We start from the raw sequence: 27,972 nt of genomic DNA, 5'->3' as shown, positions 1-27,972 counted from the left end.
TTATTACACTATCTGCTTCACTGCAGTGGTACGGAACCAAACACACAGCATCTCCAAGGTATGCCTGTAGTCACGGGTAGAACAAGTGAGAGCAATTTCTTTTAATTCCTTGATTCTAATTTTTTAAATGCAGTATTTATTTGACAGGATAGATTTTGCACTAAAATAACAAAGAACTCTTACCACAAAGCAAAAAACAAAACAGGTTTAATGATTAAAGCAGATGAATTAATAGGTTTATAATAACCATTAACTAAGGGAAGCCCTAGAACCAGAAATAAGGATTTTAAAATTGCATGCAAAGTCTAGTTACCATAAAAACCAAAGCAATACCAAAATATCTCCGCTTCCTAGTATAGACTCCAGGTCTTTTATTTCCAAATCTTGGTAATCAAAATATGTACACTTTCGCATGCTACTGGTAGTGGAGGAATGAGATTATTTGTATAGGACTACAATTATGTTTCACAGATGGGAGAGCACAAAAAGAAGTGTCTTCCTCCACTTTTTCGGGCCCATCTTGAAAAAAGGCACTCCCAAAGGTTCCTTGGTAGGTTTGTTAATTACTCAGATAATTTTTACATGTAAAATTAATGGTCCACTCATTTCACAGATCTGGGAACCACAAAGCATTGGAACTGCTTCTTTAACTCACATGCCAAACAACTAGCTTTCTTAATCAATGACCAAAAACACCTTTGGATATCAGTTTGAAAAAAAATTGGGGCTCTGTTTCCTTGAAACTTAATCATACGCTTAATTACTAGGCTTTGGCATGCTTTGCCAAGCAGATCATGGAACTGAATGAACCACCATATGATGGTGGAAGGGGACTCTCCTGAATAATTATTTTAGTTTTCTAACTTCAGCTCCCTTGTACCAATGCAACTTTGTCCTTCTCCCTCGAATGACTATAATACCACGTGCTCTGAACCTGGGTTTGACCTCTGCTGGAAGATGTGTCAGAAAAGAGATGCTTAAATAAATTACTGTCTTTCTCTATGATCATCAGAACAAAAAGTAATGGAAGTCTTCAGCTGCCTGTGGGCAGTTGTCCACCTTTCACAGAATCTTTAGAAACCATTTGCCTGAGGCCAAGGAGAATTTGCTTTATCACTAAACCTGACTCAAGCTGAGCCATATGAAACTGCACTTGGGTAGCTAGGCTCAAGTCAAACCAAGCTTGAATATTTCTCTACATTTACTGCATCCACGTAGTGTGCAATTTTTGATGCTGAATAAGAGATATGCGACAATTGAAGGCTTCGCCACAAGCCTCACATTCATGGGTTTCTTGAGTTTTCACCTCTGCATGGATCTTCTGATGGTTGACAAGGCTGCGCTGTTGACTAAAACTTTTGTCACACTTCTCACACTTGTAAGGTTTCTCTCCTGTGTGTATTCTCTGATGCTGAATAAGGCCTGAGTTCCGGCTAAAGGCCTTCCCACATTCATCACATTTATGGGGTTTATTACCTGTGTGAACACCCTGATGTCTAATAAGATTACACAGTTGGCTAAAGCTTTTGCCACACTGTCTGCACAGATAAGGTCTCTCACCAGTGTGGATTCTCTGATGCTCTATAAGAAATGAGCTCCGACTGAAGCTTTTCCCGCACACAGTACATAGATAGGGCTTTTCACCAGTGTGGATTCTTTGATGTTGTACAAGATGAGCACTGACACTAAAAGTTTTCCCACATTCATCACATTTGTAAGATTTTTCCTTGGGGTAGACTTCCTGCTGTATAACAAGACTGCAATTTGGATCAAAACTTTCCTTGGTTTCATTGTATGAGTAAGTCTTCTCTCTGGTGTGGATTCGCTGATGCTGAATAAGACCTGAGCTTCTACTAAAGGCTTTTCCACATTCTTCACATTTATGGGGTTTGTCTCCTGTGTGAATTCTCTGATGACGAGTAAGGTTGCACAGCTGACTAAAGCTTTTCCCACACTCTTTGCACTGATAAGGTCTTTCACCTGTATGGATCCTCTGATGTTCAATAAGGAAGGAGCTCCGACTGAAGCTTTTTCCACATTCGATACAAAGAAAAGGCTTCTCACCAGTGTGGATTTTTTGGTGTTGTATAAGGTATGTACTTAATCTAAAAGCTTTCCCACATTCACCACATTTATGGGGTCTTTCCCCAGTGTGAATTCTCTGATGTTCAACAAGTAACGAATTTCGACTAAAGCTTTTCTTACATTTGGTACAGTGATAGGGTTTCTCACCAGTGTGAGTTCTCTGATGTTCAATAAGGTGTGACTTCCAGCTGAAGGCTTTCCCACAGTCACTACATTTATGGGGTTTTTCACCTGTGTGAATCCTTTGATGTTTAACAAGGCTCCTTCTCTGGCTGAAGCTCTGTTTACACTGAGTACACTGATAGGGTCTCTCTCCAGTGTGGATTCTCTGATGTCTAATAAGGGTTGAGCTCACACTAAAGGTTTTTCCACAATAATTACACTCATAGGGCCTTTCCCCAGTGTGAATTCTCTGATGTTCAATAACAAATGAACTGCGACTAAAACTTTTCCCACATTCATTGCATTGAAAGGGCTTCTCACCAGTATGGACCCTTTGATGTTGAATGAAATGGGCCTTGCGAACAAAACCCTTTCCACATTCTTCACATTTATGGCATTTCTCTTCTGAGTTTGGTCTCTTACGAATAATGTTAGTGTTTCCTCTGAACATTCTCTGTTCCTGGGCCAAAGATTCTCTTGGTATTTCCCATAAGAAGATTCCTCTTTGTTTATCTAACCTACCAACAAGTTCAAAGGTTTCTCTACCTATAGGATCTTGGTCAATTTCACTTTTGATTCTTGTAACTATTACACCCTGTGGTTCCACTTCTTCCTCGATCTCCTCAATTTCTTGTTTTACTGTTGGCTCCTCATCCTTATCTCTGTTCAAAACATCTGGAATAATAAATAGAAAATAGATCAGCCAGGCTCTTTGCTAGCAAGGAGAAAGGCTTAGGAAAATAAGATTAATATAAACTAATCCACTACATCTATAAAATGTGGATGACTACTCTATATTATTAAGGTTAAATTGGTTCATACACCTAAAGCATTTAGGACAGTACCTGGCAAAGAATATAAGCTATATAAATATTATTAGTAGCTATCTGATGAAATATTTTTCTTGGAGAAGGAATATGAAGATTGTTTTTTGTTTTGTTTTTAAGGAGCAAGCTTTTAAGGTTTTTTTTTTTTTTTTATTTTTTTTAGTAATCTCTACACCCAACATGGGGCTCAAACTCACAACCCTAAGATCAAGAGTCGCATCCTCTTCTCTGACTGAGCCAGCTAGGTACACTAAAAGAGTGTTTTTATGAGGCAAATGATGAGCTAGTAGGGGCAAGCAGAGCTGGGAGGAAGGGCTGGTAAATCAACAGAAACTCACGCAAGGTAAAACAGGGAAACAATGAAATAAAACAAGTAGTGGTGTGATGAAATAGTCTATCAAGGAAGACCCGATGATGCAGGAAGACAACAGTAGGTTCAGAAAATGTGGTATAAGATAGCGTTACTGTAATGTGAGTAGGCCAAATAACTAAAAGAAATGAACACAAAATGATGCTGAGAAGGATAAAAAACTAGGGGAAGCAAAAATTCTTTCATTAACAAGGATTTACTTATTGCATTCAAAGCCATTCCAGGAGTTGTGTAATGATTCAGAATTCAAAGATAAGGCATGATGCTCCCCATCAAATAAAATGAATGACAAGTACAAGAATATGATAAAATATTTAAAGCAGTTCCTATATTGAGACAAAATAGCTTTTAAAAACAAAATAATGGGGATCCCTGGGTGGCTCAGCGGTTTAGCGCTGCCTTCAGCCCAGGGCATGATCCTGGAGACCCAGGATAGAGTCCCACGTCGGGCTCCCTGCATGGAGTCTGCTTCTCCCTCCTCCTGTGTCTCTGCCTCTCTCTGTGTCTTTCATGAATAAAAATAAATAAATAAATAAATAAATAAATAAATAAATAAATAAATAAATAAAATGAGTTGGATCAACATGGAGTCTATGATATAGAAAGACAAAATAAATACAAAAGAATATGGTCAGAGAATGAAAGACACAGAGAAAGAGCAGTCTGTGGTAACTTATGCCCTCACCTACCACAAATTATACCACATTCTTCAAGTATACATGATTCTCACTCTTCTAAAGATTTAAGAGCCAAGCTGGAACCATGCAGTTCCAAATGAGAGTCTCAAAGACATCTGAAAAATTAAAATCTTGCATGTGTTGAAGGAAATATAACATAATGGTCTATGATGAAACAAGAGTGGCATACAGAACACTGAAGTCTGCTTCTGACTTCTTTCCTGATTTTCAATCTCTTGTTGTCTGCTGGATAATTTCACTAGACAAGCTGATCAGTACCAAATATATTTTTGGCCCTAAACAATTTCTTTTGCTAGACTTCCTCTTTTCTCTCAATTTTCTAATCTTCTACCTTTAGAGTCATCTCTGAATTTTCTTTTTATTTACTTCAAACCAGTCATTAAGTTCTTTTATTCCAAAAATCTTCTTATTCCCCTAAGAAAGTAGTAGAAACTGTATTTCTGCTTCCACTACTAATAGTATTGTCTTTTAAATTACTTCAATGGACTGCTTTCTTTCACACAGTGAAAAAGGATGGGAGAATTTCCTCAACTTTCTGCCCTCTGCCTATAAAATTATCTGCAATGGTACATGAAGATATATCCTATTCTTATCAAAAGCTAATTCATCTACCTTCTCTTGATACCATTTGTCTCTGAGCATTTGTTCAATTATTACCATTGTTTCCTCTTTCTTTCATCTATTCTTCACTGCAAACACACCTCCAAATATGCTCAGCATACAAATATGCCCAACTTTCTCTTGAACCTAAAATCCTTCTCTCAATGGAATCTAAGTTTTGAAATTAAATCTTAACACCGTAGGTCTCCATTTCCCAGCTATGTTTTCCATGTCCAACGTCTTCCCATTCAACCAATTTACAACTACTGTGAAATCTGGCTTCTATTTCCAGCATCTAGAGAAGCTTCTATGAAATCACCAATGACTCTTGAATAACAAATACAGGCAACATTTTCAGTCCTTATTTTATTCAGCAGCATCTGACACTGTTGACCATTCCCATTTTGACATTATCTGTTTTTGGTTTCTATGCTATTATATTCTTCTAGTTCCCTAGTACTTCTAACTTTGGCCTTTTCTAATAAATTTCTTTCATGTATTTCTCTTCCTCTGTTAACTGTTGAAAAGTTACTGTTGCCCATGTTTACCTTCCTACTTTGCTCTATATACTCTGGGTATTGCCACTTAACTGTCTTAAAAAGGGCTTACAATTAACATGATCATCACTGGCTGTCATGTATGTCTCCACCTCTAATCATCTTCTCTTGACAGGCATCCTCATCCATTATCCAAAGCAGAAAATCATACTAGATTTCTCCACTTTTCGTATCAGTAAACAATCACCAAAATCAAAGATTCTACTCTCTACTATCTACCTTCTTTTCATGTTTTCCCTGGATTATGTGAAAGCCATCTAATAATCCTTCACTCTAGTCTGTAAGCTGCCTCCACACTATATCTAGCCTACTGCATCCAGAGAGATGTACATGAAATGGAATTCCAGTCACATCACCCCCTATAGATTCACTAGTACTCCATCACCTCTGATTGCAAACCAGCTCTTTACACCAGGATACTCAGCACTTTATGACAGGTTCACTAAACCTTACATCACTCTCCTAACCACTCTCTCACACCCAAAGTGTGCAAATTGCTTTAATCTTTTATGCCATTTCTTTGCATATCTCATTTACTAAATGTCCCCCAACATTGTTTACCTGGAAAATTCTTGGTTTCTCTTTAAGATTCAATTCAAAGCAACCTTTCCTCTACAAAGCCTTCACTAAGTCCACTAGACAGATTTAGGTGTTCTGTTTTTTTATCACCTGTCCTCATCCATAAATGCACTGTAGCTATTATATGCACCATTATTCATTATATTTGTCTCTTCCATGGGACTGTAAATTCCTTGTGAGAAGGGGAAGTCTCTTTATAATGTTTACTCAGTATTGTTCCAGCGGTTTTACTCAAAGGAATAAGATAAAATTGTTATTTGCAAACAATACAAATGTCTATGTAAAATTTCTAAAAGAATTAAGTGAAATATAATAGCAACAAGAAAACTAAGATATAAAATAAGTACTGGTACTTACTATCAAGAATAACCAGTTAGGAAATATTATAGAAAAGTAAAATATGTCTTGTATGATAATAAAAACCATAAAACCTAAGTCTTATGAAAATGTATGAGGGCCATGAAAATAAGCCATAAAAGTTTTCTCAAGGACATAAGACAGATAGAGTCAAGCAAATTGCTAAAGAGATTTAATATTATAAGGATCTTAATTCTTCCCAAACCAATCTATGAAACCAATTGTATTCCAATTTAAATCTTATGAATGAATTAATTAAAAACCACAATGAATCTAATTTTCAACTTGAAAAATATAGAAAACTAGTTAAGTGTATCCTACAAAAGAATATAAAAGAATGATTTATCATACCAGACATAAAATTTAACATACTGCTTAAGTAAATTTAACAGAGGTGCACTGGAATGAAAATAGTCAGAGACCGGTAAAGAAAACAAGTGAGTTTAGGCTTCCACACAGAGCAGCACAGAAAGAACTATCCATTAGATCTAAGCATGGTAGCTGTAATCACCTTCTGAGGTCTCTGCCATGCTTGTATTTTATCTTCCCATCCTGCAATCATATAATTTGTCTAGAATAGACAGTTGACTCAAAGTGCATCTCTCCCAGGAATTTGGAATTAAACCTGAAATAGGCAGTTATTCTGAACATGATTAGAGTTGTAACCTATCAATTCAGAAGCATGTGGATATGAGGAAGAAAGTCAGGTCTACCAAGGAGAAAGAAACAGAACACAAAGAAAGTTAAATCCTGACCTTCTGAGTGTTCCAATTTCTGGGCTTATTTTTTATTTTTATTTTTTATTATTTTTTTTAGGTAGGCTCCATGCTAGGTGTGGAGCTTGAACTCACGACCCTGGGATCAAGATCTGAGCCAAGATCAAGAGTGGGAGGCTTAACCAACTGAGCCACCCAGATGCCCCTGGGTTTAGTCCTTTTCTGATATCTAGTTGCAATCATGCTCATATATTCTGTATGCCACCTCTGTCCCTATAATAAGCTCTCTTGTTGGCTTAAGCTAGTTTGGGTTGATTTCTATAATCTTTAATCAGTTTTAGTAATATGGTAGCTGAGGAGAGACAGAAAAGGCAAGGAAATGGTAAAGTGGAAGTGGCTAAACTTTGGAACAGAATAAGAGTTACCACACATTTTCTAAAAAGGACCAGCAATAAATATTTTTGGCTTTGTGAGCCATATGGTATCTATTGGAATTATTCAGCTCTGCCACTATAGCATGAAAGTAGTAATAGATAATACATAAAGAATGGGAATGTCTTTGTTCCAATACAACTTTTTTTTTTTTTTATAAAAACAGTGTGCCACATTTGGCCTGTGGACCATAGCTGCCAACCCCAGTACCCAAGAGTATAAAAAGAACAGTTTTCTTGGTAAAAGAATGAGAGAATGGGGAAGAATCTGCATTCCTAGTGCTGGCACAGTGCTTGATTATTTATTGAATGGATGAGCGCTGAACAAACAACTGAGGAGAGACTAATCTAAGAAGAGAAACGGTGAGTTTAAGGTCTTATAGGTACAGCAATTCCCAATTCTGTCAAGGTCCAATATAGCTCAAGTAGACTGGAAAGGAGTCATTAAACTGAAAAAGTCCATTTCATTTGAAAGAACTGAAAGATCAAGAACTGGGATCAAACTGTCACCTATATTATCAATGTAGTTACTAAAGTGTTTAAAGAAAAACCAGAATAAAAAACCAAACTAAAGTGGGAAGAGTAATAAGTAAAGCAGCAAGATGAAGTGCAGGAAAACACTGTACTGGAAAAATCAAGTAATTACGATCTTTCACTAGGAGAGCTCTCATCAAAGAAATGGCGACAGAGTCTACAGAGGAAGATGAAAAGTTTGTGGAGGGAGAAATAATAACTGCTAAAAAGCTGTAGTTCAGCTAAAATAAGAGCCTGAAAGTAGGAGATCAACAGATGGGCTCACTACCATGCCTTTGTCCATATGGTACTCACATTTTACAGTAGTAGAGGAAGGCAAGGCTGGGCATTTGCCTGGTTCTATCAACCAGGATACCATATGTGTGGATAAAGCTAGCAATGACTCAGAGACACCATGATATATTGGGGAAAAGAAAAATCAGCAGCTGATATGGCTGGAGACTGAAGAGGTGTGCAAGAAATAGATGATTCTAAGAAGCCAGGCAGGGGCTATTCAGAAAGGCTCTACTAGGTATAACAAGAATTAAGATTCTTATCCTTTAAGCTATCAGGAATTGGAAATTGAAAGCAGTTAACTAACAAAATCACTTTGGTGGGAGTATATAGAAAGGGAGATTGGAGGCAAGGGGCTAGTTTATGGACTAATGTAATAATCTAGTCAAGAGGTACTGATTCTTAAGTATATTCATTCATTCAGTTACACAAGTATTTTTTTTTTTTTAAGACTTTATTTATTCATGAGAGACAGAGAGAACGGCAGAGACACAGGCAGAGGGAGAAGCAGGCTCCACACAGGGAGCCCGATGTGGGACTCAATTCCGGGTCTCCAGGGTCATGCCCTGGGCTGAAGGCAGGTGCCAAACCACTGAGCCACCCGGACTGCCCCTAGTTACACAAATATTTAGAAGTATATATATATATATATATATATATATATATACATACACACACACACACACACACACACACACACACACACACCTGGCTCTGTGCTAAGTGCTGAAGAAATCAAATGAAAACAATATAGTTACTGTCCTCACGGAGACCAGCCTGGTTAGAGAAATAACATAAAGAATGATTAGAGTACAATGGGATAAACTCAATGGAAGTGCATATATAGTAGCACAGAAAAAGGAGTACTTAATTCTGAAGAGGAGACCCTTGAGATCTAAATGGATTATTTGAGATTTGCCAGGTATGAGTTATTTATGTGGTCTTCGAAAGGAGATGACAAAGATTTTAGAGCTCTTAGAAAAGATAATGAGTATGATGATAGCAATCATCATTTATAATATACTTATTACATGCTAATCAGAGTCCTAAGTGCTTTACATATATTAACTCAATTAATGCTCACAGCAACCTAAAAGGTTAAGTGCTGCTATTATTGCCATCATGCAAAAGAAGAAATAGGCATGGAAAGGTTATGTAATTCATCCATGGTCACAAGGCATGTAAGTGGTTGAACCAGGATTTTTACTTAGGCAGTTAGGCTCCAGTTGTTTCTCTTAGGTGGAAGTAAAGATTTGAGACTTATCACATGGAGGTAGGTGATAAATCTGAGTGTGGATAAGGTCTGCCAAAGAAAGCATATAGACTGACAGGAAGTGTGAGAACGCAATGTAAGAGAAGGAAGCAATAAAGAATTTTCAAGTATTTATAAAGAGATGGAACAAAATAAGATCCAAAAAAGAGTCTATTGCCTTTGATAATTGGGTTATTATAGACCGTTAAACAATATAAGGGAAATGGGAGAGGCAAGAAAAGGGGCTTGGAGATAACGGAAGGGAAAGCACAAAACAGGTGTGGATGACATTAACTACTCTTATAAAAACTTGGCTATGAAGTGAATGAGGAGGTTACAGGGAACAGCAAGGAGGAGAGACTGTGGCTCAAAGGCTAGCCACCCACCCGCCTGCTTTCCTCAATCAAAAGAGTCATAAACATATCTATCATCAAAATAAAGGTACCAGGGAAGAAGGAACAGAGACTGAAGTAGGGGGCAGAGGAGAAAGATGACTGATGGATAAGTTCTTGGAGAAGTGAGGAAATAGGTTTAAGCATGCACATGAAGGGCAGAAAAGTTGAGAGTGCACGTTTAGTGGCCTCTATCTTCTCTATGAAACAGAAAGTGAGGTCCACTACTGAGTGATGGACCCAAGGAAAACTTTAGTTTTGGAACAGTCGTTAAAAGGAAGAAGGTAATGAGCAAATCAATGACAAAAAATTGGCTGAGATGTAAAAACCCACTGCAGACTAGAAGAAAAGCTATGCATAAATATAGGGCATCAACCCCTTCAGTTAAAGAATTTCTCCTGCTGTGTTTAGCAACTCTGGTAGGAGAAGAGAAAAAGCAGATCTTATAACCAACACAAAACTTAAACTTTGCAGATTTAGGTAGAGTACAATAAGGCGGCGAGAAAGCATAATGGTGATAATTCCTATGGAGGTCCAGGGATTAGATAAGGAGGTGAAGTTAGGAGAGGATTTATAATCTGGAGCAAGAGAAGGAGAAGTTAAGGAATAGGAAAGATGATTAAGAATAAGGATTAGAAGGAAAGGAGTAGGAGAAGCAGAAAGGTAAGAAGTTATAGTAGGCTCCACGTGGGTAGAGAGCACATCTGTTTTGGTCACCCGTCTAGTCAGTCGAAAATAATAATGAAAAATGCCTGGATAATTTTCAAAGAGTAAGATTGGGCTGCTTTGACAAAATTGAGGGTTTCACCATTGATGCGAATTGAACAGAAAAGGAGAGCAAGGTCCCTGAAGATATATAGTCAGGATATAGGGAGGCTTAAGTAATAGCTACATCACTGATGACCTAAGTTGGCACAAAGAAGATTGTGAAATGTGACAAAATCTACGTGTGAGGGACCAAGAAATGTTGCAGATGACAGTGAAAAGGAACGGAGTGGACAGAGCAAGTCTGCTGAGGCCTCCCAGGAGAGAGATTTTGTTTGAAGGGTTAAGCTAATGCTTTGGGAACAGCCCTGAAAAGGTACAGAACAGTAACTGCTCCCTTCTAGCCCTGAGACAAAGGATAGGGGAAAAAAGAGGGTGTGGGAGAAAAAGCAGCCTCTGCCAGAGAAGTGGTGTCCTTGGGAAAGTGCCAGTTTTCAGTTAAGGCCAGGAGGGGTAAGGAACATTATGTGAAGAAGAACAGGGGCTCCAGAAGGCAGAGTGAAAAGGGGTGGGAGGAAAGCAGTGGGAGGATGAGCCAGGAGGGAAAGTACAGAGCAATATGGGAATGAGATTATGAAGACAAGAAGCCAGAAAGGCTTGTATTTTGGTTATTGCAAGGACACCGGGGATGACAGTCATGGAAACAATTAATGGCTGAAAGACTTAAATCAGAACTTTGGAACAAAGCAGCCTTGGTACCAGTAGTGGTCCAAGTGTTCTCAGGGTCTGATTTCTTGTAGCCTCTTCCATAGGTTAATCAGAGGAACAAAAAAAAGATTCTTACCCAGTGAGACCAGGTTTCCATAATTCTCCATCATGACATCTTTATACAGGCTTCTCTGAGCTGGATCCAGATAATCCCACTCCTCCTGGGTAAAAAACACAGCCACATCCTCAAATGTCAGCAAGCCCTGAAATAGTACGATTTCTGTAGTCAGTTCTTGCCTCAAGGACAATTCTACGACTGAAAGTAGCAGAAGCAATCACTTATCGGGGCCGGGTAGGCTGGGACCACCAAGGTGTCCAAGAGCTCCAAGTGGGGCCCAATTCTGGAACAGACAAGCACCTCAAACTAGAGGATGACTGCACTGGATCCTCGTCGTCAGTAGTGATGGTCCTAAGGATAGAACTTTTCTAGTTTAGTGATCATACCCGAACATTTCTATTTTAGTAAGCTGCCCCCCGAACTCTCCAAGTTTCCTGCACCTCACTGCCCGGCTCCAAACTCTATCCGCACTGGCCTGGGACCCTGTTCAATCAATCCCAGGAAGGGCTCTAAGCGCCTACCTTGGGTCCGAGCATCGAAGACAGGCGCACAAGACCCGGGGGGAGGTAAAAAATGGTGCCTCACCTGGAAGAACTCACCAATGAGGCCGGTTGTTTGGAGCATTACTAATGGTCTTCAACGGATTTATCAAGTCGCTCTTGAGAAAAAAAAAAGGCCAAGCGAGCAATTTGCGATTTCCTTGCACATCGCTGGCCCTGAAGACCACTGGGGGGGGGGGGGGGGGGGGGGGATGGGGGGGCGCGGCCTAGCTCCGGTAGTGGCGAGAGAACGCGGATACCCGGAGGAGGGGGCTTACCTTTGGCTCCGGCGGGGGGCTCGGCGAGGCCATCTCCCGGACAGAAAATCAGGGCAGGAACCCGCGGCGGCCGCACGGAGAGGAACCTTTCGCGAGGCCTACCCAGCCGCTGGAAATTAGGCCCGACGGAGGCGAGGCCTGCAGGGTGCGTCTGGCCAGGTCCTGCCTCGGTCCCCGAGCGGTCACGACCCCAGCAGCATATCAGACGCGCTATCTGGCCGTCCCCCAACCCCAAATTCCCTCCCCACCTTGCTGCGCAGCCTTTCAGGCCTCCTCCAGGAGCCTCCTCCTGGTTGCCAGTTCCTCCTCCTTTCAGCCGAGGAGCGCTATGACCGCCCGCCCCCGGACCAGAAGGCGTCACCCGGAACGTTCCCGGGACGCCCCTGAACTACAACTCCCGGCATGCTCTGAGAGAACGCCTCGGTCCAGCCTCCGTCGGCCATGGTCCCCGGACTACATTTCCCGGCGTGCAAACGGGGAGGTAGCGGCTAGCGATGCTTAACAGGAAAAAGGGAACACCTACCACTAAGCTTACACCTGATTGGCCGCTGTTGGCGCGACGCTGCCGGCTGAAGGCAGCGCCGTAGCCCGCTGCTCTCCTCCGAGATGGCGGCGCTGTCAGCGTCTGGCGTTACCAGAAGAGGCCTCGCGTGGGTCGTCTTAGGGGCACCGCGGAGAGAATTTTGGTCTCGATTCAGGTAAAGCGGAAGGGTGGATGGTGGGTCTGTTTCAGGGAAAGTAAGGAGAGAAACTGAGGAGGGTGAAAGGACGAATCCGAAAGCCAGTGGCGTGCTCTTCAGACAGACCCCGGGCCGCCCGGGGGGCTCGCGGCTTAGCGCCCGAGTCCCGGGATCGAGTCCCGCGTCGGGCCCCCTGCGTGGAGCCTGCTTCTCCCTCTGCCTGTGTCTCTATGAATAAATAAATTTTAAAAATCTTTAAAAATCTTTTTTAAATGTAAAAGCTTTTTTTATAATTTTTTTAAGTTAAAAAAAAAAAAAAAAAGACGGGACCCCGGTCCTGCGGCTTGGGTTAGGGTTCGGAGTTCAGAACCGTGAGCCACCTGGAGTGGTGGACCCCCCCAGTCTTGGCCTCAACTTGCTTACCACGGAGCTACCGCTCTTTCCCCGTCCCACTTCACTCACTGATTGATTGATTGATTGATTGATTTCTTTAAGCGCTCATTAATTTATTAAGCAAACAGTACTGACCTTGCGCTCCAGGCGCTCAGTGCGGTGTCCGAAAACAAGTGGCTCGTTTGGAGCGAGCAGCCTAGCACGTGGACGTGAAAGAGGTCGGTGAACGAAGCTCCCTGGCGCGGTACCTTCCTTCACAGGCAAGGTTCAGAAGTGAAGTGCGGCCCCCCTCGTTTTGTTTCGTTTGTTCATTCATTGATCTTACTCGACAGGTAGTTACTAAACGTCGGCTCTGGGCCAGCCTATCCCTAAGCAGTTTACAGCGGCGAGAATAAAGTCCCTCCTCAGAGCGTAAGTACTCTGACCGATGAGGAAACCGAGGCTCCACGGAGAGGGAGTGTTTTGCCATAAACAAGTTCAATGTCACAGCTGGAACCAGACCCCAGGTCTTTGACTCCCCCCTCTAATCTACTGCTTTTCCCTCAGCACCATCTGGAATAATTTGAAGGTAAATCTCTTTGACTAATACCAAGACTTGTGGGCACCTCAGCGAACAATTTGTGCCCTCAGGTTTCAAGCAGAAACTTTCCATTCCGAGGAATTTTTGTCACCTGTTCAATGGATTTATTAGCTTCCCTCAGGTTTGTTTCATCCACTCATTCAACACAAGTTTGTAGAGTCTATATGTCAGATGTTTAGGTGTTAGGGATACAGTTGTTTGCTTTTTTAGATTTTATTTATTTATTCATGAGGGACACAGAGACACAGGCAGAGGGAGAAGCAGGCCCCATGCAGGGAACCCGACGTGGGACTCTATCCCGGGTCTCCAGGATCACGCCCTGGGCTGAAGGTGGCGCTAAACCACTGAGCCACCTGGGCTGCCCAGTAAAACTTCTTGGAAGAGAACAATTCTGTTTTGGGACTTAAACTAAGGTTTCTATAGGTGAAGGTGAAAGATAGACATTTCCAATAGGATATAACTTGAGACAACACATGACACCAGGAAAGAGTGTAGTAGTTTAGTTTGGGTGGGGCATAGAGTATGTATAGATTAGTAGGAGGTGAGGTTAGAGAGGTAGATTGGATTTGGAAACTGGGAATCCCAGGCAAATGATTTACTACTTTACCTCTTCTTGGGAAAACTTAGAGCACGTAAAACCTGTAATTCTCTTTTCTGTGTATACCAGCTCAGTTCAGTTATAAGCTTCCAAAGGTGGGAATCTATCTTATTCTCTCTACAGTGCCTAAAAGAATAGTAAATGTGCATATTCTTTATTGATTTAGATAGATGGATAAGATAGGGTCTGGTGTTCATCAGCTTGTCAGATACATTAGTGCAGTTAACCAAAGAGTCACATATTTGTTTTTGATCATTCCAGAAAAGAGAAGAAGCCATTGGTGCCTGAGACAGTAGAAGAGGTGAAGGAAAAACCTATTTTGGTGTGTCCACCCTTACGAAGCCGAACATACATACCACCTGAAGATCTCCAGAGTCGTGTGGAATCTTGTGTCAGAGAAATTTTTGGCTCATCTGTTCCTAGCAGTTGGCAGGACGTGTCCCTGGAAGATGGTCATCTGAAATTCGGGTTGTTGTCACGTTTAGCTGATGACTTGGGCCATGCAGTGCCCAACTCCAGGCTTCACCAGATGTGCAGGGTCAGAGATGTTCTTGATTTCTATAATGTGCCTATTCATGATAGATCTAAATTTGATGAACTGATTGCCAGTAATCTGCCTCCCAATTTAAAAATCACTTGGGGTTATTGAGCAACTCAGAAGAGGAGCATCCTGAAATCATTTTGTCTTGAGCAAGGGGACTGGTTATTAGACTTTTGATACTTTACCATGTGAAATGCTATCAGAATTGTTCTCTAAATCCTCTTTTTCTGTAGAAGAATGAATTAGCTCTTTTTTTCCCTCATATCATGAATTAACAACAGGATTTTCTTTTTTCACATTTGCTGAAGTCTTTTTTTTTTTTCTTTTGATGGAATTGAGTCATTAATCATGTATGAAAGTTTCCTTCTCTGGAGGACACTAATTATTAAACTTAGGTTTAAGATATGAGGCTATTAAAAAAAAAAAAAGATATGAGGCTATTCTATGTTCAGATGTGGTCTTTATTCTTTTAGGTGTAAAATAGTAGATGCAAAAATATGTTTAAATCCTGTTAGGACTCTTAAGTCTAAGGTAGCATTATGTATAGTATGTATACAAATAAGGAAACTTGTTAAAGAAATGTAAAAAGAGGGAAAAAAAAGAAATGTAAAAAGCAATGTTTATTATAGCAAATTGTTTCTTTCACTGCTTTACTCATAGAAATAGAAAATGATACTGGCTGTTCTAGACTAACCTCTTTTGGAATTAAAGTATATTTTTGAAGTGTGCTGTGTGTTTTTTATTTTTTTAAAGCTGAAATTTGCTTCTCTGCTTTGTCATTTACTTAATTTATGTATTATAAATGAAAAAATTTAGAGTATATGCCAAATACGAAGTACTGTGACTTTTTAAATAAGAGATCTGCCAGATTATATATCTAAATGAATATTCTCTTTAAAGGAGATGATGTTTATTTCAAACCTTTTATCTTTGTAACTTTTTTTTTTGAGAGAGAATGCGTGTGCTCAAGCTGGGTGGTGGTTGGGGTTGGGGGGTGTGGAGGGGGGTTGCAGTGGGAGAAGAAAAAATCATAAGCAGGGTTCGCACCCAGGGTGGAGCCTGATGCAGGACTCAATCTTATGACCTGAACCAAAATCAAGAGTTGGCCCCTTAACCAACTGAATCACCCAGGTGCCCCCTTTTCTGTAACTTTTTAAAAGTGGCTTTAAATACCTATGGATGTCCACTAGGGTGATAAGTCTTTGCAGACTTAGTGTATTCAATTTGTGGAAATTACTCAAATAGTGAGTTACTAGATAGTTCTGAATTACTGATGTTAATTGAAGAAGTGATTAAATCAGTAATTATTTTTGTTTAGACTTTAGATATGGCTAAAGAGTAATAAGGAGTTTCCTATATTTTATCTTTCCTAATAGTTCTGAAAGAAAAGTGATAGTTTTTATACAAAGGAAATTGCGTGTATTCTCTTTTCCAGGGTGACTGCTTTGAAGAGGGCAGAAATCAGGTGGGTGTATAAATTGTGGCATATTAATAAAATCACATTACAGTTATACCCTATAAATACTATCAGCAGACAATCAGATTTTTAAGAACCTGTACATTAAAGAACTTCAGAAGTACCTGAAGCCCTGGAGCTTAAATATCAGCTGTTTTATCTCTTCCATGTGAGAGGGTTTCCGCATGGAAATACTTGATTTTTTTTTTAAGTTTTTTTTTTTTTATTTATTCATGAGAGACACAGGCAGAGAGAGAAGCAGGCTCCATGCAAGGAGCCTGATGCGGGACTCGAACCCGGGAATCCAGGATCATGCCCTGAGCCAAAGCCAGGTGCCCAACCAGTGAGCCACTCAGGCATTCCAAAATACTTGAATTTTACAAATAGGATTTGATTATCTCATTTCCCGTGTAGCTTCTACTAATCTGTAGACCCACAAAACTGTGCACAGGGCATGATGGAAGTAATGGATATATAAGGGCGGTGTGGAAAAACACTTGGTTTCAGCTAGAGCACTACAAAACCAAGCTTCACATAGGTATAAAGACAAAAGGGATTACTTCTTTGTAACCTAGAGCAGTGTTTCTCAAAATTTAATGTGTTAATTTAACAAGTTACTTGGAGATCTTTCTAAAATGCAGATTCTGATTCCATTGGATAAGAGTGGGTCCTGAGCTTTTGTGTATCTAAAAAGCTTCTAGGCAGGGCACCTGGGTGGCTCGGTGGTTGAGCATCTGCCCTTGACTCAGGTCATGATCCTGGGGTCCTGGGATCAAGTCCTCTCATTAGGCTTCCCACAGGGAGCCTTCTTCTGCCTATGTCTCTGCCTCTGTGTGTCTCATGAATAAATAAAATCTTTGAAAAAAAAAAAAAGCTCCTAGGCAATGTTAATGTTTTGAGTAAGGTGGCCCTACACGCTAATATTGAAGTAGGAAAGTACCATCCCTGAAGCAGCAGTCCTGGAAAGTTGAGCTAAAGGAGAAGATAAACTTCATGTCCAAAAATAACTCTAGAAGGTGTCACTGTTTTACAATCTAATACAATAAATATATCAGAATAACGAAAATCTGAAAAGATTATATAATTATATTAATTAATTAATTTTGCTAACTTGTTTACTGAGGTAACCAAACATGATGATGTAATTATAAAAGGTTTACATTTTAAAAAATTAAGTGCTGTATAAAAGAGTTCCCAATTATAGGTAGTTGGGCCTTTGAACTCAATAAGTATACTTTACACAAAAGCTGGTAATATTCAGGGTTAATAGAAATAGATTTGCACAGACAGTATGTATTTTAAGCCACATAAATAGACTTCTCCCCCCTTGTTTTTATTTTAACATTTTTCTGATTATAAAAGCACATTTTTAAAAAGAATTTTAAAATTTGGGAAAGACAACAAATACCATCTCTGTTTTACTGCTCAGATAATCACTAAACATATTCGTGTGTTTCCAAATGGAAAGAAACTTTTCTCTCTCTTTTTTTTAAGATTTTTATTTATTTATTCATGAGAGACAGAGGCGGAGACACAGGTCAAGGGAGAAGAAGAAGAAGGCTCATGCTCATGCAGGGAGCCCAATATGGGACTCGATCCCGGAGCTCCAGGATCACACCCTGACCAAAGGCAGACACTGGACCGCTGACATCCCCCTTTCTTGTATTTTAAAATTTACTGTCACATTGTCCTCCTGTTCCCTTTACTCTATGAGCTTTTCTATTTTTAAATAGTCTTAAGAGTAATAAATTGGATTAATAACATATTCCATAACTGAATGTTAGGTACAGTAGTCCCTTCTTAACCATCCAAGCCTCCACTGGATTCCTGAAACCCTGAATAGTATTGAACCCTATATATACTGTATTTTTTCCTATATATACAGACCTATGATACTTTAAATTTATAATGAAGCACAGTGAGAAACAATAATAGAACTTTTATAACATATTGTAATGAAAGTTATGTCAAGGTGGTCTTTCAAAATGTCTTATTGTACTGTACTTCTTGTGATGATGTGAACTGATGAAATGCCTATGTGATGAGATGAAGTGAAGGGAATGACCTAGGTTTTGTGATGTAGAATTAGGTGGGCTGCTGTTAACCTGATTTACATCAGAAGGATTGTCTGCTTCCTGACTCAGGGGTTGACCACACAGGTAACTCAAACTAGAAAGTGAAACCAGCTAAGGTAATTATTCAACCAATATGCTATTACTGGATGTTTAAATTACTGCCAGGTTTTTGCTTTCATTTTTTATCTATTTTTAAAAATCTGTCCTTTTTAGTTTGAGTATTGGTGTGCCATAAACCTCTTAGAAGTGGAAGCTATTCCACTGTAAATTTCTTTTTTTTTTTTTTAATTTTTATTTATTTATGATAGTCACACAGAGAGAGAGAGAGAGGCAGAGACATAGGCAGAGGGAGAAGCAGGCTCCATGCACCGGGAGCCCGACGTGGGATTCGATCCCGGGTCTCCAGGATCGCACCCTGGGCCAAAGGCAGGCGCTAAACCGCTGCGTCACCCAGGGATCCCCCTCTGTAAATTTCTTGACCCTGAACCTAGGAATGGGCAAGTTGGTCCTGCTCCCTTGTTTTTTGTTTTACAAATATTTATTCATCTCAAGTCGTCCTTTCAGCAGTATTTTTTTTTTTAAGTAAGCTCTACATGCAACATGGGGCTTGAACTCATGTCCCCAAGATTAAGAGTCACATGCTCTCCTGACTGAGGCACCCCTTTCCTACTTCTTTGATTTGTAATCCCATCAGCATGCTTTCTGTTATCCTAAGTATTATGTGACATATATGTTGAACTCAGTTACACTTACATGAACTTAATCTTTTTTTTTAATATTTTATTTATTTATTCATAAGAGACAAAGACTGAGAGAGAGAGAGGCAGAGACATAGGCAGAGGGAGAAGCAGGCTCCATGCAGGGAGCTCGATGCAGGACTCGATCCCGGGGCTCCAGGATCACACCCTGGACCGAAGGCAGGTGCCAAACCGCTGAGCCACCCTGGGATCCCCACATGAACTTAATCTTATCTTCAGTTACATTTCTATTTTACTTTTATTAGGTTATTTCACAGTGCAAAAGTCCTAACGTTTTTACTTGAATGATGTCTAAGTTCAAAAGTAGTCTCAATTTAAATTAACTTCTGATTCCACAGAATTCCATTGCTAGTCTTAGTTGTACAGTAAGGACACTGCAGCTATACTATCAAATTTCTTTTCCATTAGGATATATCAAATTCAAAATATTTAACACTGAAGCAACACTAATCATACATTGTTCATTTTCAAATTTCACCTATGGTCCCAGTAATGACCTTCAAAGTAATTTCACCTTCTGATCCAGGATTAAACCTTGATTCATGCTTTGCATTTTTGTTATCAGTTTTACTTAATCTCCTTTACTTTGAAACAGTTCTTCATTAAATTGTATTTTATAAGGATTTATTCATTTCATCTAAGTTGTCAAATTAGTTGGCATAAAGTTGTTAATCTCCTATTTTCCTTTTAATGTCTATTGGATCTGCAGTGACAAGCCCTCTTTCATTTGGGGTATTTGTCATTTTAGTTTATCTTTTTATTTGATCACTCTGGCTTGTAGTTTGTCAATTTTCTCAGGTTTCTCAAAGAATCAAATTTCTCTTTGTTAATTTCTATTTATTTTCTATTTCATTGATAATATGCTTTTCTTATTTCCTTTCTTCTTACTTTGGGCTTACTTTCCTTTTTTTTTTTTTTTCCTTTTTCCCCCCCTAACAACAACAACTTCAACCTCTTCTACTTCTTCTTCTTCCTCTTCCTCTTCCTCTTCCTCTTCTTCCTCTTCCTCTTCAAGATTATTTATTTATTCATAGAGACACACAGAGAGAGGGGGAGAGCCTGACATGGGACTCAATCCTGGGTCTCGAGGATCACGCTCTGGGCTGCAGGCAGTGCTAAACCGCTGTGCCACCGGGGCTGCCCCTTTCCCCTAACTTCTTAAGATAAAGACTTGGGCCATTAATTTTGGGCCGCTTTTCCAATATAAGTTCACTAAAATTATAAATTTCTCTTTTTAGCTTTAGCTTCATCCTACAAATATTTTCATTTTGTACTTCCATCATCATTCGGTTTAAAATATTTTCTAATCTCTGATGTGATTATTAGAAGTGTGTTTGATTTTCAAATATTTGGGAATAAATAAGGAATAAGATATTCTACATATCTTATTTTTTATTCATTTTTAATTTAATTCTATTGTGGCCAGAGAAAATACTCTGAGTTCAGCATTTTTGCATTATTAAGATTACAACGCAGTGTATGGTTTATCTTGAATATACTAAGTGTGATTGAAGTTGTTGTGTTAGTGTTCCATAAATATTAATCAGATCAAGGTCATTGATAGTGTTGTTTAAATTTATGCTTTTACTGGTTTTTATCAAGTTGTTCTATCAATTGCTGGGGGAAAAAATGGTAAAATCTTTAACCATGATTATGGCATTGTTTATTTCTGTCTTTGATTCTGTCAAATTTTGCTCCATATATTTGGAATCCATTATTAGGGTTTATGATGTTTATGAACTTGTCATTTTTTTACCTCTGATAATACTCTTCATATTGAAGTCTATTTCATCTGACATTTATATAGTCACTTTGGGTTCCTTATGCTTAGTGTTGCAAGGTATATTATTATTATTTTTTTTAGGTATATTATTTTTCATCCATTTACTTACAATCTCTCAATGAGAACTTCTTTTTTTTTTTTTTTTGAGAACTTCTTTTAATTTTTCACTACAGTCCTGACTCTTTTGGTGATTTCTTTTTTGCTTTTGTTTAAAAATTTACTCTGTAAAAAATAAATAAAAAAATATAAGAATTTACTCTTTAAGTATGTTCTGTAGTTTTTTAGAATATATAAATTTATGATTCAGAGGCCAGCATTACCTTAATCCCAAAATGCTGAACATCACTTGCCATCAGGGAAATACAAATCAAAACCACAATGAGATACCACCTCATAGTGGTCAGAATGGCTAAAATTAACAAGTCAGGAAACAACATGTTGGCGAGGTTGCGGAGAAAGGGGAACTCTCTTGTAATGTTGGTGGGAATACAAGCTGGTACAGCTACTCTGGAAAATAGTATGGAGGTTCCTCAAAAAGTTGAAAATATAGCTACCCTATGACCAGCAATTGCACTGCTGGGCATTTACCCTAAAGATACAAATGTAGTGATCTGAAGGGGTGCCTGAACCACAGTGTTTATAAGCAGCAATGTCCACAAAAGAAAGAGCCCAGATGTCCATTGACAGATGAATGGATAAAGATGTGGTATATATACAATGGAATATTACTCAGTCATCAAAAAACCTGAAATCTTGCCATTTGCAGTGAGGTGGATGGAACTAGAAGATATAAGAAGAAAGCAAATAAGTAAATACAAGAAGATAAGCAAATAAGATAAGCAAAATAATCAGAGAAAGTATCATATGATCTCACTCAAATGTGGAATTTAAGAAATAAAAGAGGATCATAGGGGATGAGAGGAAAAAATCAGACAAATCTGAGAGGGAAACAAACCATAAAAGAATCACAGGAAACAAATTGAGGGTTGCTGGAGAGGAGGTGAGTGGGGAGGGATGGGATAACTGGGTGATGGACATTAAGGAGGGCACATAGTGTAATGAGCACTGGGTGTTATATAAGATTGGTGAGTCACTGACCTCTACCTCTGAAACCAATAATACATTATAAATTGATTAATTGAATTTAAATAGAATTCCAGTATTCTGGAATTCTTAGGTGCTACATTTTCTGTATGAGTATATGCACTCTGTATGAGTATATTACATGTATATACATACTTTATATTTCAAGTATATACAAATATGTATTATTAATTAGTTCTAGTTTGTTAATCATGTTTTTGATATCATTTTATCTTTAAGGATTTTTTATATGTTTTTTTATATGCTTGCTGTATCAGTTAGTGAAAGCAGCATAGTACCATCTCCCTACATGATTTTACATCTGTCCTTTTATGACTACAAGCTGTGTTTTATATATTTCGAAGCTCTATTTTAAGTGACATATAAATTCAGAATTGCCATATCTTTCTAACAAATTAACCCTTTGTTATTGTAAAATGTTCCTCTTTAGATCTAGCTCTACTTCTTTCATTAAAGTTGAGGTTTAGGGACACCTGGCTGGCTCAGCAGTTTAGCACCTGCCTTTGGCCCAGGGCATGATCCTGGGGTCCCGGGATCAAGTCCCACAGCAGGCTCCCTGCATGGAGCCTGCTTCTCCCTCTGCCTGTGTCTCTGCTTCTCTCTCTCTCTCTCTCTCTGTATGTCTCTCATGAATAAATAAATAAAATCTTTAAGAAAAAAATAAAATTAAGGTTTAATGATATTAGTATAGCTATATCGTTTTTCTTTTGGTTTGTGTTTGCATGGCATTTTATGCTCTAAACTTTACTTTTAGTCTTTTTTATATTAATATATTCAAGAAACTATATCCATGTTTATATCTATATATATGTGTTATTTCAAATATTCCAGTATCTTTAAACTGTGGTATTATATCATTGACTTTTAATGTAATTACTGATATTTGGATTAAAGTTATAATCTTACTATTTTTTTTTTAATTTTATTTTTATTTATTTATGATAGGCACACAGTGAGAGAGAGAGAGAGAGGCAGAGACATAGGCAGAGGGAGAAGCAGGCTCCATGCACCGGGAGCCCGATGTGGGATTCGATCCCGGGTCTCCAGGATCGCGCCCTGGGCCAAAGGCGGGCGCCAAACCGCTGCGCCACCCAGGGATCCCATAATCTTACTATTAAAAAATAAATTTATAATTCATTTATGTCTGGCATCTAACAATATTATGTTTGTGAGATTCACCCAGAGTTGAATGTAGTTATGATTCTTTTATTTTTATTGTTTTGATTCACTTATTTTTAATGCTGGGCTTCATAGTATTCTGCTCTATAACTAGGCCAAAATCTAGTCATCTATTTTATTGTTAATGGATATTTGGTTGTTTCCAGTTTTTAATATCTTGAAAAATGCTGCTATGAATATTTATGTATAACTCCTCATGCACGTGTGTACACATTTTTGTTGGGTGTATCTCTGGAAATGCAATCACTGGGTCAAAAGTTATTCATATCATCACATTTAATAGATATGCCAAATTACTTTCTAAAGTGATTGCATCCATTTACATTCCTCTAGTAGGGTCTTGGTGATCCACTTCTTCTTCCTTTTTTTTTTTAAGATTTTATTTATTTATTTATTCATTCATTCATTCATTCATTCATGAATAAGAGACACACAGACAGAAGCAAAGACAGGCAGAGGGAGAAGCAGCTCCTCGCAGGGAGCCCAGTGCGGGACTTGATCCCGGACTCTGGGATCACGCCCCAAGCAAAGGCAGAAGCTCCACTGCTCAGCCATCCAGGTGTCTCTTGGTGATCCACTTCTTAACCAACTCTTATATTTTCAGAATTAATTAATTATTCAATTAATTAATTAATTAATTAATTAAAATTTTATTTATTTAATTATGAAAGTCAGAGAGACAGGCAGAGACGTAGAGGGAGAAACAGGCTCCTCACAGGAAGCCCGGTGTGGGATTCGATCCTAGGACTCCAGGATCATGCCCTGAGCTGAAGGCAGATGCTCAACTGCTGAGCCACCCAGGGGTCCCTATTTTCAGAGTTTACAATTTTTGTCAATCTTATAGGTATAAATACACCCCATGATTTAAATGTGCATTTTAATTCATTCATTCATTAACTTATTTTTTAGAGAGGGAAAAAAAGAGGGAGGCGGGTGGGGAAGGGGCGAGGGAGAGGGAGAGAATCTTAAGCAGGTGCCCCACACCAGTATGGAGCCTGATGTGGGGCTCAATTTCACAACCCTAAGATCATGACCTGAGCCAAAACCAAGAGTCTGATGCTCACTGACTGAGCCATTCAGACACTCCTAAATTTGCATTTTTCTGATGACTAATGAAATTAAGCCTTTTTTCCATATGATTATACTTGTGTTTTCTTTTCTGTTAAGTCCCTGTTTAAGTCTTTTCTCATATTCAACTGAGATTTTTATAAATTGATTTTTTAGGAATTCTTTATGTATTCTGTTTAATAATTCTTTTTTAAGGGGAACTTTTATTTTTTTAATTTTTAATTTTTAAAGATTTATGTATTTATTTATTCAGAAAGAGAGAGAGAGAGAGAGAGGCAGAGACACAGGCAGAGGGAGAAGCAGGCTCCTCACAGGGAGCCCCATGCAGGACTCAGTCCTGGAGCCCGGGATCACGACCTGAGCTGAAGGCAGGTACCCAACCACTGAGCAACCCAGGCATCCCCATCTTATCCTTTTAAAGTTCTCTATCACCTCAAATAAATAAGGACTCAATGGTTTAATAGATATAGTGTTTTATTTCCTGACCATGTAAAATCCCACTAACACTCCATTCTATAGCTATCTCAAGAGCCCCTGTGAATTAGTTAAGGAGGAGAACATAATGAGTGGGAGATTTGGTGTTGCCCAAATTCCAAAAGTAGAAATTGTGCCCAAGAAAAAGTATTTTGTTGCCTGTTACTGTTACATTTGTAATCCTCAGCTAGTTCAGAACTCATTGATAGTAAGTCAAAGCTCTTGACTTCTTTATTTGTAGACCAAAGGTATGCCCAAATGGTATTAATAGAGGTCAAACAATTTGTTTATAATAAAAATTAATAAAATACATGGGTAAAATATAGAGACTATTTCTAAGAGGGAGAGATTTACCGTAGAGAACAAACAGAGGGAAAATAGGAAGAGACTGGGTTCAATGAAATTAAAAGTTAATAGGAAACTAGAGCAAGGGGTGGGCCATAAGTTAGTACTTCATTAGTTTGGCTAGACTACAAAAACTTATTGTGGTTTTGACTGATAACATGACTCTAGATAGTGCCAAGGAAGGTTTGAGAGGAAAAAGTCAGGGACTTTATAGCTTGTAATCAGGGCTATCTCTTCTGGGTTGATTGGAAATGGGTTAAAGTCTAAGATCTTGAATGAGAAGTAAAATTAGATTCTTAATTTCAGTGTTTGGAATTTAGCAGTTCATGCAGACAAATAGCCTTTTTGTTCATTTTATAATCTCGGCTATGGAGTTCAAAGAGTGCTCAGATAAGGGTATGTCTTTTCTGTTGGATTTTGTTTAGAAAGGATATCAATAGGGACTTGTGATTATGAAGATATCAAGCCAGAATTTATATTTCTGAGGGAGAATGACTCTGAAATTATTAACTTTTCTTTCCCATCTCCATTAATTTCTCCCTCTTTCTAAAGACTATTTCCTAGAATATTACAGAAGAAATTCTCTTACTCTGGGATTTTGAATTTTGGTTCTATTTTTATATTGTTTGAAGGATGATTTTCTTTTAATGTCAGATGAATGGCTTGTTAGAATTACATTATGTGAGAATATTTCTTAAAGGTCATACATATTTATGTGATTCAGGAATACTTTCTGGTAGTAAAATGTAATAAACCAGGGATATGAAGGGAAAAAATGATGATGTTTGAAAAGAAATATAAGTTGAACTAAAGCTATAGACTTTTTATTTGCTTTCTTTCTGTGTGGGAACACTGGTTGATCCATATGATATTTAAGTAGAAACATAATGGATAATGTATGGAAGGAAGACTACTCCTTTAGACTTATTTAGGGTAAGGACTGTGTTTCATCTCCCTGTGATACAGTGTGGACCCTGATAAACTCTTATTGAACTATTTATTAGTTTTTAAAAAGATTTTATTTGTTTATTTGACAGAGACAGAGAGCACAAGCAGGGGGAGAAGCAGGAGAGGGAGAAACAGGCTCTTCGCTGAGCAGAGCCCAATGCCGGGCTCCCTGGGTCCATCCCAGGACCCTGGAATCATGACCTGAGCTGAAGGCAGATGCTTAACCGACTGAACCTCCCAGGAGCCTCTGAACTACTAATCAACTTGACTAAGAATTGGAGGTATAAATTACATTCCTGACTCTGTCATGTATTTCTGGTGCCTTATGTATATTCAATTTCTTGACTATTTTCACAAGGGAAAAGGGTACTTTGGGGCTATAAAATCACTTGTTTTTAAGCTTCTCAGGGAAAAATGTCTTATTTACCATCAAGTTCTCATTCTCAGCATTTGTCTCTCTGTGGGCTCATTCTCATCAGCATGTATTCATGCCTGTGGCTATCCCACCTCTTTCTCAATCTCTCTCTCTCTTTCTCTGAACACAGACACATTAAAAACAATACAATGTTAGCATATACTGTCAATACCTTGTCTGTATATACTTTCCATAGTGGCATTAGTTCACAGGCCTGACTCACAACATCAGACCTTGGCTTCCTCTGCCTGATAGGTTTTTTGGGCCTTCAGAGTCAGCTTTACCTCTTAGCATGGCAGGCTGGAAGTGATGGGAAATTAAGGCTTCTTCCTCCTCCACGACTCAGCCCTTAACCAACCATTTATTCCATACTTCCCATTGCTCCTCTGCATTCATGTTTCCTGGAAATCCCTCAGAATACACTACTTACTTTTGGGCTCTTAAGGAAGGCTTCTCGAGGAATGCAAGGTAGGGACACAAAGCAAACTCCTTGACCTGTCCTTTAACCATCACTATTTCTCTTCTTATCCTGGGATAATTAAGCTGTCGCATTCATTCCTCATCCCTAGTCTTACCAGGCAGTCTCCTTTCTCTAAAAATGCACAAAGAGGGGCACCTGGTGGCTCAGTGTACAAGATCTGCCTTTGGCTCAGGGTGTTATCGTGGAGTCCTGGGATTGAGTTCTGCATCAGAGAGCCTGCTTCTCCCTCTGCCTATGTCTCTGCCTCTCTCTGTGTGTCTCTCATGAATAAGTAAATAAAATCTTTAAAAAAAATAAAAATGCATGAAGATTTACAGGTGATATAGCCAAGAGCAGTTTCAAATCTGAACTTGCTTAAATGATCAATTGACAATAAATAGTCTTTCCTTTAACCTCCTTCACTCCACTGATATAGAACTCATAAGGATTTGACCTTTACACAGTTGTGAAATCTGGTTGTTGCCTTTGCAACTGATGTCTGATCTCTGAGCCCTGCCCTAATGACCAACCTGCAGTACATAAGAGCATAATAAATAACTGTAATACTCCTTTAAGTTTTCCAGTGGTCTATTACACAGCCACAGTAACTGGAAACCTGTTTCTTTTTGGGTTACTTAAAACATTGTGTGTGTGTGTGTGTGTGTGTGTGTGTTTTACTCTAGAGAATATGTACCTGAGAAGTCTAGCTCTTGGTTAAAAACTTATGTGTGATTTTCCAGAACTGACCATAAGCAATTACAAAGGCTTTATTTTTCTTTTTAATTTTATTTATTTATTCATGAGAGACACACACAGAGAGAGGGGCAGAGACATAGGGAGAGGGAGAAGCAGGCTCCATGCAGGGAGCCCGACGTGGGACTCGATCCTGGGTCTCCAGGATCAGGCCCTGGGCTGAAGGTGGTGCTAAACCGCT

General features: G+C 38.9%; 2 protein-coding genes across 9 annotated transcripts; one reads left to right on the top strand and one right to left on the bottom strand.

Annotated features, from left to right (window-relative positions):
- Positions 1-190: 190 nt before the first annotated feature.
- On the bottom strand, positions 191-12,717 carry ZNF189 (zinc finger protein 189). 7 transcript variants are annotated; one of them, XM_035696669.2, is made up of 4 exons: positions 12,182-12,717; positions 11,950-12,022; positions 11,383-11,509; positions 191-2,922 (listed from the first exon to the last, which is right to left on the bottom strand). In XM_035696669.2, exons 2-4 carry the CDS (start codon positions 11,986-11,988, stop codon positions 1,202-1,204), a joined length of 1,887 nt encoding a protein of 628 aa, XP_035552562.1. In that variant the 5' UTR covers positions 11,989-12,022; positions 12,182-12,717; the 3' UTR covers positions 191-1,201. The 7 variants fall into 7 exon arrangements, with proteins under 7 accessions (XP_035552562.1, XP_025288116.1, XP_035552564.1 ...); XM_025432331.3 differs by having other exon boundaries at positions 11,383-11,467; XM_035696671.2 differs by having other exon boundaries at positions 11,383-11,464.
- Positions 12,718-12,736: 19 nt separating this feature from the next.
- Positions 12,737-15,700, top strand: MRPL50 (mitochondrial ribosomal protein L50). Of its 2 annotated transcripts, none has more exons than XM_025432335.3 (2): positions 12,737-12,879; positions 14,694-15,700. In XM_025432335.3, the coding sequence occupies exons 1-2, from the start codon at positions 12,788-12,790 to the stop codon at positions 15,079-15,081; spliced, it is 480 nt and encodes a 159-aa protein (XP_025288120.1). In that variant the 5' UTR covers positions 12,737-12,787; the 3' UTR covers positions 15,082-15,700. The 2 variants fall into 2 exon arrangements, with proteins under 2 accessions (XP_025288120.1, XP_048972284.1); XM_049116327.1 differs by lacking the exon at positions 12,737-12,879 and adding an exon at positions 13,806-13,955.
- Positions 15,701-27,972: the final 12,272 nt, after the last annotated feature.

Source organism: Canis lupus, chromosome 11 (assembly GCF_003254725.2).
Source record: "Canis lupus dingo isolate Sandy chromosome 11, ASM325472v2, whole genome shotgun sequence".
Classification (NCBI taxonomy): domain Eukaryota; kingdom Metazoa; phylum Chordata; class Mammalia; order Carnivora; family Canidae; genus Canis; species Canis lupus.
Note: the sequence above shows the minus strand (reverse complement) of the source record. Positions and strands in the feature narration are given on the sequence as shown.